The sequence below is a fragment of the Dendrobates tinctorius genome, unplaced genomic scaffold (genome assembly GCF_039654945.1).
Source record: "Dendrobates tinctorius isolate UK_male_01 unplaced genomic scaffold, ASM3965494v1 ptg000473l, whole genome shotgun sequence".
Taxonomy (NCBI): domain Eukaryota; kingdom Metazoa; phylum Chordata; class Amphibia; order Anura; family Dendrobatidae; genus Dendrobates; species Dendrobates tinctorius.
In genome coordinates, this window is record NW_027362135.1 from 697566 (window position 1) to 712351 (window position 14786).

A 14786-nucleotide genomic window follows, 5' to 3' on the forward strand; every position below is an offset into this window, starting at 1 on the left:
TCTTGGAGTCTGTGATGCAACATATCGGCTGTAATATTGGTGCTGATCTGTTATCTTGGAGTCTGTGATGCAACTTGTCGGCTGTAATATTGGTGCTGATCTGTTATCTTGGAGTCTGTGATACAACATATCGGCTGTAATATTGGTGCTGATCTGTTATCTTGGAGTCTGTGATGCAACATATCGGCTGTAATATTGGTGCTGATCTGTTATCTTGGAGTCTGTGATGCAACATATCGGCTGTAATATTGGTGCTGATCTGTTATCTTGGAGTCTGTGATACAACATGTCGGCTGTAATATTGGTGCTGATCTGTTATCTTGGAGTCTGTGATGCAACATGTCGGCTGTAATATTGGTGCTGATCTGTTATCTTGGAGTCTGTGATACAACATGTCGGCTGTAATATTGGTGCTGATCTGTTATCTTGGAGTCTGTGATGCAACATGTCGGCTGTAATATTGGTGCTGATCTGTTATCTTGGAGTCTGTGATGCAACATATCGACTGTAATATTGTTGCTGATCTGTTATCTTGGAGTCTGTGATGCAACATGTCGGCTGTAATATTGTTGCTGATCTGTTATCTTGGAGTCTGTGATACAACATATCGGCTGTAATATTGGTGCTGATCTGTTATCTTGGAGTCTGTGATGCAACATATCGGCTGTAATATTGGTGCTGATCTGTTATCTTGGAGTCTGTGATGCAACATGTCGGCTGTAATATTGGTGCTGATCTGTTATCTTGGAGTCTGTGATGCAACATGTCGGCTGTAATATTGGTGCTGATCTGTTATCTTGGAGTCTGTGATGCAACATATCGGCTGTAATATTGTTGCTGATCTGTTATCGGGGAGTCTGTGATACAACATATCGGCTGTAATATTGTTGCTGATCTGTTATCTTGGTGTCTGTGATACAACATGTCGGCTGTAATATTGGTGCTGATCTGTTATCTTGGAGTCTGTGATGCAACATATCGACTGTAATATTGTTGCTGATCTGTTATCTTGGAGTCTGTGATGCAACATGTCGGCTGTAATATTGTTGCTGATCTGTTATCTTGGAGTCTGTGATGCAACATGTCGGCTGTAATATTGGTGCTGATCTGTTATCTTGGAGTCTGTGATACAACATATCGGCTGTAATATTGGTGCTGATCTGTTATCTTGGAGTCTGTGATGCAACATGTCGGCTGTAATATTGGTGCTGATCTGTTATCTTGGAGTCTGTGATGCAACATATCGGCTGTAATATTGTTGCTGATCTGTTATCTTGGAGTCTGTGATGCAACATGTCGGCTGTAATATTGGTGCTGATCGGTTATCGGGGAGTCTGTGATACAACATATCGGCTGTAATATTGGTGCTGATCTGTTATCTTGGAGTCTGTGATGCAACATATCGACTGTAATATTGTTGCTGATCTGTTATCTTGGAGTCTGTGATGCAACATGTCGGCTGTAATATTGGTGCTGATCTGTTATCGGGGAGTCTGTGATACAACATATCGGCTGTAATATTGGTGCTGATCTGTTATCTTGGAGTCTGTGATGCAACATATCGACTGTAATATTGTTGCTGATCTGTTATCTTGGAGTCTGTGATGCAACATGTCGGCTGTAATATTGTTGCTGATCTGTTATCTTGGAGTCTGTGATACAACATATCGGCTGTAATATTGGTGCTGATCTGTTATCTTGGAGTCTGTGATGCAACATGTCGGCTGTAATATTGGTGCTGATCTGTTATCTTGGAGTCTGTGATGCAACATATCGGCTGTAATATTGTTGCTGATCTGTTATCTTGGAGTCTGTGATGCAACATGTCGGCTGTAATATTGGTGCTGATCGGTTATCGGGGAGTCTGTGATACAACATATCGGCTGTAATATTGGTGCTGATCTGTTATCTTGGAGTCTGTGATGCAACATATCGACTGTAATTTTGTTGCTGATCTGTTATCTTGGAGTCTGTGATGCAACATGTCGGCTGTAATATTGGTGCTGATCTGTTATCGGGGAGTCTGTGATACAACATATCGGCTGTAATATTGGTGCTGATCTGTTATCTTGGAGTCTGTGATGCAACATATCGACTGTAATATTGGTGCTGATCTGTTATCTTGGAGTCTGTGATGCAACATGTCGGCTGTAATATTGGTGCTGATCTGTTATCTTGGAGTCTGTGATGCAACATATTGACTGTAATATTGTTGCTGATCTGTTATCTTGGAGTCTGTGATGCAACATGTCGGCTGTAATATTGGTGCTGATCTGTTATCGGGGAGTCTGTGATACAACATATCGGCTGTAATATTGGTGCTGATCTGTTATCTTGGTGTCTGTGATGCAACATATCGACTGTAATATTGGTGCTGATCTGTTATCGGGGAGTCTGTGATACAACATATCGACTGTAATATTGGTGCTGATCTGTTATCTTGGAGTCTGTGATGCAACATATCGACTGTAATATTGGTGCTGATCTGTTATCGGGGAGTCTGTGATACAACATATCGACTGTAATATTGGTGCTGATCTGTTATCTTGGAGTCTGTGATGCAACATATCGACTGTAATATTGGTGCTGATCTGTTATCGGGGAGTCTGTGATACAACATATCGACTGTAATATTGGTGCTGATCTGTTATCTTGGTGTCTGTGATGCAACATATCGACTGTAATATTGGTGCTGATCTGTTATCGGGGAGTCTGTGATACAACATATCGGCTGTAATATTGGTGCTGATCTGTTATCTTGGAGTCTGTGATGCAACATATCGACTGTAATATTGGTGCTGATCTGTTATCGGGGAGTCTGTGATACAACATATCGGCTGTAATATTGGTGCTGATCTTTTATCGGGGAGTCTGTGATACAACATATCGACTGTAATATTGGTTCTGATCTGTTATCTTGGAGTCTGTGATGCAACATATCGACTGTAATATTGGTGCTGATCTGTTATCGGGGAGTCTGTGATACAACATATCGGCTGTAATATTGGTGCTGATCTTTTATCGGGGAGTCTGTGATACAACTTATCGACTGTAATATTGGTGCTGATCTGTTATCGGGGAGTCTGTGATACAACTTATCGACTGTAATATTGGTGCTGATCTGTTATCGGGGAGTCTGTGATACAACATGTCGGCTGTAATATTGGTGCTGATCTGTTATCTTGGTGTCTGTGATGCAACATATCGACTGTAATATTGGTGCTGATCTGTTATCGGGGAGTCTGTGATACAACATATCGACTGTAATATTGGTGCTGATCTGTTATCTTTGAGTCTGTGATGCAACATATCGACTGTAATATTGGTGCTGATCTGTTATCGGGGAGTCTGTGATACAACATATCGACTGTAATATTGGTGCTGATCTGTTATCTTGGTGTCTGTGATGCAACATATCGACTGTAATATTGGTGCTGATCTGTTATCGGGGAGTCTGTGATACAACATATCGGCTGTAATATTGGTGCTGATCTGTTATCTTGGAGTCTGTGATGCAACATATCGACTGTAATATTGGTGCTGATCTGTTATCGGGGAGTCTGTGATACAACATATCGGCTGTAATATTGGTGCTGATCTTTTATCGGGGAGTCTGTGATACAACATATCGACTGTAATATTGGTGCTGATCTGTTATCTTGGAGTCTGTGATGCAACATATCGACTGTAATATTGGTGCTGATCTGTTATCGGGGAGTCTGTGATACAACATATCGGCTGTAATATTGGTGCTGATCTTTTATCGGGGAGTCTGTGATACAACTTATCGACTGTAATATTGGTGCTGATCTGTTATCTTGGAGTCTGTGATGCAACATATCGACTGTAATATTGGTGCTGATCTGTTATCGGGGAGTCTGTGATACAACATATCGGCTGTAATATTGGTGCTGATCTTTTATCAGGGAGTCTGTGATACAACATATCGACTGTAATATTGGTGCTGATCTGTTATCGGGGAGTCTGTGATACAACATGTCGGCTGTAATATTGGTGCTGATCTTTTATCAGGGAGTCTGTGATACAACATATCGACTGTAATATTGGTGCTGATCTGTTATCTTGGAGTCTGTGATGCAACATATCGACTGTAATATTGGTGCTGATCTGTTATCGGGGAGTCTGTGATACAACATATCGGCTGTAATATTGGTGCTGATCTTTTATCGGGGAGTCTGTGATACAACTTATCGACTGTAATATTGGTGCTGATCTGTTATCGGGGAGTCTGTGATACAACTTATCGACTGTAATATTGGTGCTGATCTGTTATCGGGGAGTCTGTGATACAACATATCGGCTGTAATATTGGTGCTGATCTGTTATCTTGGAGTCTGTGATGCAACATATCGACTGTAATATTGGTGCTGATCTGTTATCGGGGAGTCTGTGATACAACATATCGGCTGTAATATTGGTGCTGATCTGTTATCGGGGAGTCTGTGATACAACTTATCGACTGTAATATTGGTGCTGATCTGTTATCGGGGAGTCTGTGATGCAACATATCGACTGTAATATTGGTGCTGATCTGTTATCGGGGAGTCTGTGATACAACATATCGGCTGTAATATTGGTGCTGATCTGTTATCGGGGAGTCTGTGATACAACTTATCGACTGTAATATTGGTGCTGATCTGTTATCGGGGAGTCTGTGATACAACTTATCGACTGTAATATTGGTGCTGATCTGTTATCGGGGAGTCTGTGATGCAACATATCGACTGTAATATTGGTGCTGATCTGTTATCGGGGAGTCTGTGATACAACTTATCGACTGTAATATTGGTGCTGATCTGTTATCGGGGAGTCTGTGATACAACATATCGACTGTAATATTGGTGCTGATCTGTTATCTTGGAGTCTGTGATGCAACATGTCGGCTGTAATATTGGTGATGATCTGTTGTCGGTGATTCTGTGATACAACATATCGGCTGTAATATTGGTGCTGATCTGTTATCTTGGAGTCTGTGATGCAACATATCGACTGTAATATTGGTGCTGATCTGTTATCTTGGTGTCTGTGATGCAACATGTCGGCTGTAATATTGGTGCTGATCTGTTATCCGGGAGTCTGTGATGCAACATATCGACTGTAATATTGGTGCTGATCTGTTATCGGGGAGTCTGTGATACAACATATCGGCTGTAATATTGGTGCTGATCTGTTATCTTGGAGTCTGTGATACAACTTATCGGCTGTAATATTGGTGCTGATCTGTTATCGGGGAGTCTGTGATGCAACATGTCGGCTGTAATATTGGTGCTGATCTGTTATCGGGGAGTCTGTGATGCAACATGTCGGCTGTAATATTGGTGCTGATCTGTTATCGGGGAGTCTGTGATACAACATATCAGCTGTAATCTTGGTGCTGATCTGTTGTCGGTGATTCTGTGATACAACATATCGGCTGTAATATTGGTGCTGATCTGTTATCTTGGAGTCTGTGATGCAACATGTCGGCTGTAATATTGGTGCTGATCTGTTGTCGGTGATTCTGTGATACAACATATCGACTGTAATATTGGTGCTGATCTGTTATCTTGGAGTCTGTGATGCAACATGTCGGCTGTAATATTGGTGCTGATCTGTTGTCGGTGATTCTGTGATACAACATATCGACTGTAATATTGGTGCTGATCTGTTATCGGGGAGTCTGTGATACAACATATCGGCTGTAATATTGGTGCTGATCTGTTGTCGGTGATTCTGTGATACAACATATCGACTGTAATATTGGTGCTGATCTGTTATCGGGGAGTCTGTGATACAACATATCGGCTGTAATATTGGTGCTGATCTGTTATCTTGGAGTCTGTGATACAACATATCGGCTGTAATATTGGTGCTGATCTGTTATCTTGGAGTCTGTGATACAACATGTCGGCTGTAATATTGGTGCTGATCTGTTGTCGGTGATTCTGTGATACAACATATCGACTGTAATATTGGTGCTGATCTGTTATCTTGGAGTCTGTGATACAACATATCGGCTGTAATATTGGTGCTGATCTGTTATCTTGGAGTCTGTGATACAACATATCGGCTGTAATATTGGTGCTGATCTGTTATCTTGGAGTCTGTGATACAACATGTCGGCTGTAATATTGGTGCTGATCTGTTGTCGGTGATTCTGTGATACAACATATCGACTGTAATATTGGTGCTGATCTGTTATCTTGGAGTCTGTGATACAACATATCGGCTGTAATATTGGTGCTGATCTGTTATCTTGGAGTCTGTGATACAACATATCGGCTGTAATATTGGTGCTGATCTGTTATCTTGGAGTCTGTGATACAACATGTCGGCTGTAATATTGGTGCTGATCTGTTGTCGGTGATTCTGTGATACAACATGTCGGCTGTAATATTGGTGCTGATCTGTTGTCGGTGATTCTGTGATACAACATGTCGGCTGTAATTTTGGTGCTGATCTGTTGTCGGTGATTCTGTGATACAACATATCGACTGTAATATTGGTGCTGATCTGTTATCTTGGAGTCTGTGATACAACATATCGACTGTAATATTGGTGCTGATCTGTTATCTTGGAGTCTGTGATACAACATATCGGCTGTAATATTGTTGCTGATCTGTTATCTGGGAGTCTGTAATACAACATATCGGCTGTAATATTTGTCCTGATCTGTTTTCGGGGAGTCTGTGATACAACATATCGGCTGTAATATTGGTGCTGATCTGTTATCTTGGAGTCTGTGATGCAACATATCGACTGTAATATTGGTGCTGATCTGTTATCGGGGAGTCTGTGATACAACATATCGGCTGTAATATTGGTGCTGATCTGTTATCGGGGAGTCTGTGATACAACTTATCGACTGTAATATTGGTGCTGATCTGTTATCGGGGAGTCTGTGATGCAACATATCGACTGTAATATTGGTGCTGATCTGTTATCGGGGAGTCTGTGATACAACATATCGGCTGTAATATTGGTGCTGATCTGTTATCGGGGAGTCTGTGATACAACTTATCGACTGTAATATTGGTGCTGATCTGTTATCGGGGAGTCTGTGATACAACTTATCGACTGTAATATTGGTGCTGATCTGTTATCGGGGAGTCTGTGATGCAACATATCGACTGTAATATTGGTGCTGATCTGTTATCGGGGAGTCTGTGATACAACTTATCGACTGTAATATTGGTGCTGATCTGTTATCGGGGAGTCTGTGATACAACATATCGACTGTAATATTGGTGCTGATCTGTTATCTTGGAGTCTGTGATGCAACATGTCGGCTGTAATATTGGTGATGATCTGTTGTCGGTGATTCTGTGATACAACATATCGGCTGTAATATTGGTGCTGATCTGTTATCTTGGAGTCTGTGATGCAACATATCGACTGTAATATTGGTGCTGATCTGTTATCTTGGTGTCTGTGATGCAACATGTCGGCTGTAATATTGGTGCTGATCTGTTATCCGGGAGTCTGTGATGCAACATGTCGACTGTAATATTGGTGCTGATCTGTTATCGGGGAGTCTGTGATACAACATATCGGCTGTAATATTGGTGCTGATCTGTTATCTTGGAGTCTGTGATACAACTTATCGGCTGTAATATTGGTGCTGATCTGTTATCGGGGAGTCTGTGATTCAACATGTCGGCTGTAATATTGGTGCTGATCTGTTATCGGGGAGTCTGTGATGCAACATGTCGGCTGTAATATTGGTGCTGATCTGTTATCGGGGAGTCTGTGATACAACATATCAGCTGTAATCTTGGTGCTGATCTGTTGTCGGTGATTCTGTGATACAACATATCGGCTGTAATATTGGTGCTGATCTGTTATCTTGGAGTCTGTGATGCAACATGTCGGCTGTAATATTGGTGCTGATCTGTTGTCGGTGATTCTGTGATACAACATGTCGGCTGTAATATTGGTGCTGATCTGTTGTCGGTGATTCTGTGATACAACATATCGACTGTAATATTGGTGCTGATCTGTTATCTTGGAGTCTGTGATGCAACATGTCGGCTGTAATATTGGTGCTGATCTGTTGTCGGTGATTCTGTGATACAACATATCGACTGTAATATTGGTGCTGATCTGTTATCGGGGAGTCTGTGATACAACATATCGGCTGTAATATTGGTGCTGATCTGTTATCTTGGAGTCTGTGATACAACATATCGGCTGTAATATTGGTGCTGATCTGTTATCTTGGAGTCTGTGATACAACATGTCGGCTGTAATATTGGTGCTGATCTGTTATCTTGGAGTCTGTGATACAACATGTCGGCTGTAATATTGGTGCTGATCTGTTGTCGGTGATTCTGTGATACAACATATCGACTGTAATATTGGTGCTGATCTGTTTTCTTGGAGTCTGTGATACAACATATCGGCTGTAATATTGGTGCTGATCTGTTATCTTGGAGTCTGTGATACAACATGTCGGCTGTAATATTGGTGCTGATCTGTTGTCGGTGATTCTGTGATACAACATATCGACTGTAATATTGGTGCTGATCTGTTTTCTTGGAGTCTGTGATACAATATATCAGCTGTAATATTGGTGCTGATCTGTTGTCGGTGATTCTGTGATACAACATATCGACTGTAATATTGGTGCTGATCTGTTATCTTGGAGTCTGTGATACAACATATCGGCTGTAATATTGGTGCTGATCTGTTATCTTGGAGTCTGTGATACAACATGTCGGCTGTAATATTGGTGCTGATCTGTTGTCGGTGATTCTGTGATACAACATATCGACTGTAATATTGGTGCTGATCTGTTTTCTTGGAGTCTGTGATACAACATATCGGCTGTAATATTGGTGCTGATCTGTTATCTTGGAGTCTGTGATACAACATGTCGGCTGTAATATTGGTGCTGATCTGTTGTCGGTGATTCTGTGATACAACATATCGACTGTAATATTGGTGCTGATCTGTTATCTTGGAGTCTGTGATACAATATATCAGCTGTAATATTGGTGCTGATCTGTTGTCGGTGATTCTGTGATACAACATATCGACTGTAATATTGGTGCTGATCTGTTATCTTGGAGTCTGTGATACAACATATCGGCTGTAATATTGGTGCTGATCTGTTATCTTGGAGTCTGTGATACAACATGTCGGCTGTAATATTGGTGCTGATCTGTTGTCGGTGATTCTGTGATACAACATATCGACTGTAATATTGGTGCTGATCTGTTTTCTTGGAGTCTGTGATACAACATATCGGCTGTAATATTGGTGCTGATCTGTTATCTTGGAGTCTGTGATACAACATATCGGCTGTAATATTGGTGCTGATCTGTTTTCGGGGAGTCTGTGATACAACATGTCGGCTGTAATATTGGTGCTGATCTGTTGTCGGTGATTCTGTGATACAACATGTCGGCTGTAATATTGGTGCTGATCTGTTGTCGGTGATTCTGTGATACAACATATCGACTGTAATATTGGTGCTGATCTGTTTTCGGGGAGTCTGTGATACAACATATCGACTGTAATATTGGTGCTGATCTGTTTTCGGGGAGTCTGTGATACAACATATCGGCTGTAGTATTGGTGCTGATCTGTTATCGGGGAGTCTGTGATACAACATATCGGCTGTAATATTAGTGCTGATCTTTTATCGGGGAGTCTGTAGGGTGGTGGCTTAAGTAACTGACAGTGATAAGACACCGTGGAGGACGTTGTCTGGATTGTCGCGTCAGAGCACAAATCTGTCCCAATTAAGAGTGTGAAGGCTCCCATGACAGGAACAGTCCAATCTCCCCGACGCCGCATTCGGTGAACATCTGGTGATATCTGAGTGCAGTGTGATGTGTCACACGCACCAATAGACTTGTTTGAGTGCGTGCGATCCGAGTTTTGCATGCAATTGCAGCATGCTGTGGATCTTTTTCAGTCTGATCTTGATCCGACTGGAGCTGAAAAAGAAACGCAGATGAGTACACAATCACAGAATAACATTGGTCCAAGTGCAATCCAATTTTTTATCAGATTGCATTTGTTCGATTTCTTCTCAAGTGTGAGCGAGCCCTTACTTTCAACATCAGGAACATCCGTCCATGATGATTTCTCTCAGAACAGGACTGATTCGCTGTGTCTTTTGTGGTTAATCTCATTACTGATTGTATCCACCTATGGAGGTTGCGCTCAGCACTGGACACACTCATCCATGGTGGTCTCCCTTTGCACTGGAAAGATTCCTTCACATTCCCTAAACTTCTGGACAGTTTAGAACTTTTCTCAGGAGATTTAAACTCTTTACGAATCAGAGGACCTTCTGCTGCCACACCTTCTGATCGATGATTGGCTGATGATAAGACAAGTGTGACATGAGTCCTCCCCGGAGACCCCTGTCCATTTATATTCGGGTTCATCTGCTGATTTCCAGCACTTGTCTCGACCCCTGGCTCGTCTTCTCCTGGATCCTCCGAGTCGTTCCAGCACTTGGGGCATTTTGTCTGGTGGTCTCCATGGACTTGCTGTCACATCCTCTTCGGGACATGGAAATTCAGGCTGACACTTCCCTTTGCTCCTTCTCTGCTGCTGATGACTTCTATGACGACACCTGCTTCAACACTTCAGACATGCAGTTTTTTGAAAACCTGGACCCCAGGCTAGTGCACGTCACAATGCTGAAGCCTGAAGACCACCAGCACCATAATGAAGACGAGCATGTCCGAGCCCCCATTGGCCACCACCAGGCAGGAAGGTGTCTACTTTGGGCTTGTAAGGCTTGCAAGAGGAAGACCACCAATGCAGACCGCAGAAAGGCAGCCACCATGAGGGAGAGGAGGCGACTCAGCAAAGTCAACGAGGCTTTTGAGACTCTGAAAAGGTGCACATCCAGCAACCCCAACCAAAGACTGCCCAAGGTGGAGATCCTGCGCAATGCCATCAGCTACATTGAGAGACTGCAGGCTCTGCTCCGAAACCAAGAGGACTCCTACTACCCGGTGATGAAGCATTACAACGGGGAATCCGACGCCTGCAGCCCCAGCTCCAACTGCTCAGACGGCAATGTAAGACGAGACCATCCCAAACTTCTGCTTGTACGTGGAAGAAAAAAAATCCCAAGTGTAGGAAATAGAAGTTCCACTCTGGTTGTATTTGAAAAGTAGAAGTTACATTGTGACTGATAATAAACTGCACATGTAATCCTATCCTCATATCGGCTGCAATATTGGTGTTGAACTGTTATCAGGGAGTCTGTGATACAACATATCGGCTGTAATATAGGTGCTGATCTGTTATCGGGGAGTCTGTGATACAACATATTGGCTGTAATATTGGTGCTGATCTGTTATCGGGGAGTCTGTGCTACTACTTATCAGCTGTAATAATGGTGCTGATCTGTTATCAGGGAGTCTGTGATATAGCATATCGTCTGTAATATTGGTGCTGATCTGTTATCAGGGAGTCTGTGATATAGCATATCGTCTGTAATATTGGTGCTGATCTGTTATCAGGGAGTGTGTGATACAACATATCGGCTGTAATATTGGTGCTGATCTGTTATCAGGGAGTGTGTGATACAACATATCGGCTGTAATATTGGTGCTGATCTGTTATTGGGGAGTCTGTGATACAACATATTGGCTGTAATATTGGTGCTGATCAGTTATCAGGGAGTGTGTGATACAACATATCGGCTGTAATATTGGTGCTGATCTGTTATCAGGGAGTGTGTGATACAACATATCGGCTGTAATATTGGTGCTGATCTGTTATCAGGGAGTCTGTGATACAACATATCGGCTGTAATATTGGTGCTGATCTGTTATTGGGGAGTCTGTGATACAACATATTGGCTGTAAAATTGGTGCTGATCTGTTATCGGGGAGTCTGTGATACAACATATTGGCTGTAATATTGGTGCTGTTCTGTTATCAAGGAGTCTGTGCTACAACGTATCAGCTGTAATATTGGTGCTGATCTGTTATCAGGGAGTCTGTGCTACAACATATCAGCTGTAATATTGGTGCTGATCTGTTATCGGGGAGTCTGTGATACAACATATCGGCTGTAATATTGGTGCTGATCTCTTATCAGGGAGTCTGTGCTACAACGTATCAGCTGTAATATTGGTGCTGATCTGTTATCAGGGAGTCTGTGCTACAACATATCAGCTGTAATATTGGTGCTGATCTGTTATCGGGGAGTCTGTGATACAACATATCGGCTGTAATATTGGTGCTGATCTGTTATCAGGGAGTCTGTGATACAACATATCGGCTGTAATATTGGTGCTGATCTGTTATCGGGGAGTCTGTGATACAACATATTGGCTGTAATATTGGTGCTGATCAGTTATCTTGGAGTCTGTGATATAGCATATCGTCTGTAATATTGGTGCTGATCTGTTATCAGGGAGTGTGTGACACAACATATCGGCTGTAATATTGGTGCTGATGCTGACCTGTTTTCGGGGAGTCTGTGATAGAACATATCGGCTGTAATATTAGTGCCTATCTGTTATCAGGGAGTCTGTGCTACAACGTATCGGCTGTAATATTGGTGCTGATCTGTTATCGGGGAGTGTGTGATACAACATATCGGCTGTAATATTGGTGCTGATCTGTTATCAGGGAGTTTGTGATATAACATATCGTCTGTAATATTGGTGCTGATCTGTTATCAGGGAGTCTGTGCTACAACGTATCGTCTGTAATATTGGTGCTGATCTGTTATCAGGGAGTCTGTGATACATCATATCGGCTGTAATATTGGTGCTGATCTGTTATCGGGGAGTTCTGTGATACAACATATCGGCTGTAATATTGGTGCTGATCTGTCATCAGGGAGTTTGTGATACAACATATCGGCTGTAATCTTGGTGCTGACCTGTTATCGGGGAGTCTGTGATACAACATATCGGCTGTAATATTGGTGCTGATCTGTTATCGGGGAGTTCTGTGATACAACATATCGGCTGTAATATTGGTGCTGATCTGTCATCAGGGAGTTTGTGATACAACATATCGGCTGTAATATTGGTGCTGATCTGTTATCGGGGAGTCTGTGATACAACATATCGGCTGTAATATTGCTGCTGATCTGTTATCGGGGAGTCTGTGATACAACATATCGGCTGTAATCTTGGTGCTGACCTGTTATCGGGGAGTCTGTGATACAACATATCGACTGTAATATTGGTGCTGATCTGTCATCAGGGAGTTTGTGATACAACATATCGGCTGTAATATTGGTGCTGATCTGTCATCAGGGAGTTTGTGATACAACATATCGGCTGTAATCTTGGTGCTGACCTGTTATCGGGGAGTCTGTGATACAACATATCGACTGTAATATTGGTGCTGATCTGTCATCAGGGAGTTTGTGATACAACATATCGGCTGTAATATTGGTGCTGATCTGTTTTCGGGGAGTCTGTGATACAACATATCGGCTGTAATATTGGTGCTGATCTGTCATCAGGGAGTTTGTGATACAACATATCGGCTGTAATATTGGTGCTGATCTGTTTTCGGGGAGTCTGTGATACAACATATCGGCTGTAATATTGGTGCTGATCTGTCATCAGGGAGTTTGTGATACAACATATCGGCTGTAATATTGGTGCTGATCTGTTTTCGGGAGTCTGTAATACAACATATCGCCTGTAATATTGGTGCTGATCTGTTTTCGGGGAGTCTGTGATACAACATATCGGCTATAATATTGGTGCTGATCTGTCATCAGGGAGTTAGTGATACAACATATCGGCTGTAATATTGGTGCTGATCTGTTGTCGGGGAGTCTGTGATACAACATATCGGCCGTAATATTGGTGCTGATCTGTTATCGGGGAGTCTGTGATACAACATATCGGCCGTAATATTGGTGCTGATCTGTTATCAAGGAGTCTGTGATACAACATATCGGCTGTAATATTGTTGCTGATCTGTTATCTGGGAGTCTGTAATACAACATATCGGCTGTAATATTTGTCCTGATCTGTTTTCGGGGAGTCTGTGATACAACATATCGGCTGTAATATTGGTGCTGATCTGTCATCAGGGAGTCTGTGATACAACATATCGGCTGTAATGTTGGTGCTGATCTGTTATCTTGGAGTCTGTAATACAACATATCGGCTGTAAAATTGGTGCTGATCGGTTATCGGGGAGTCTGTGATACAACATATCGGCTGTAATATTGGTGCTGATCTGTTATCCGGGAGTCTGTGATACAACATATCGGCTGTAATATTGGTGCTGCTCTGTTATTAGGGAGTCTGTGATACAACATATCGGCTGTAATATTGATGCTGATCTGTTTTCGGGGAGTCTGTGATACAACATATCGGCCGTAATATTGGTGCTGATCTGTTATCAAGGAGTCTGTGATACAACATATCGGCTGTAATATTTGTCCTGATCTGTTTTCGGGGAGTCTGTGATACAACATATCGGCTGTAATATTGGTGCTGATCTGTTATCAGGGAGTCTGTGATACAACATATCGGCTGTAATGTTGGTGCTGATCTGTTTTCGGGGAGTCTGTGATACAACATATCGGCTGTAATGTTGGTGCTGATCTGTTATCTTGGAGTCTGTGCTACAACATATTGGCTGTAATATTGGTGCTGATCTGTTATCTGGGAGTCTGTAATACAACATATCGGCTGTAATATTTGTCCTGATCTGTTTTCGGGGAGTCTGTAATACAACATATCGGCTGTAAAATTGGTGCTGATCGGTTATCGGGGAGTCTGTGATACAACATATCGGCTGTAATATTGGTGCTGCTCTGTTATTAGG

The 14786-nt window shown here is 42.3% G+C and overlaps 1 protein-coding gene across 1 annotated transcript in view; it reads left to right on the forward strand.

Annotated features, from left to right (window-relative positions):
* Positions 1 to 10460: 10460 nt before the first annotated feature.
* Positions 10461 to 14786, forward strand: part of MYOD1 (myogenic differentiation 1) — a 75275-nt gene continuing 70949 nt past the window's right edge. Inside the window, exon 1 of the mRNA XM_073564685.1 lies at positions 10461 to 11045. Coding sequence (XP_073420786.1) covers positions 10497 to 11045 — 549 coding nt within the window. The 5' untranslated portion in view covers positions 10461 to 10496. The remainder of the gene's footprint in view (positions 11046 to 14786) is intronic.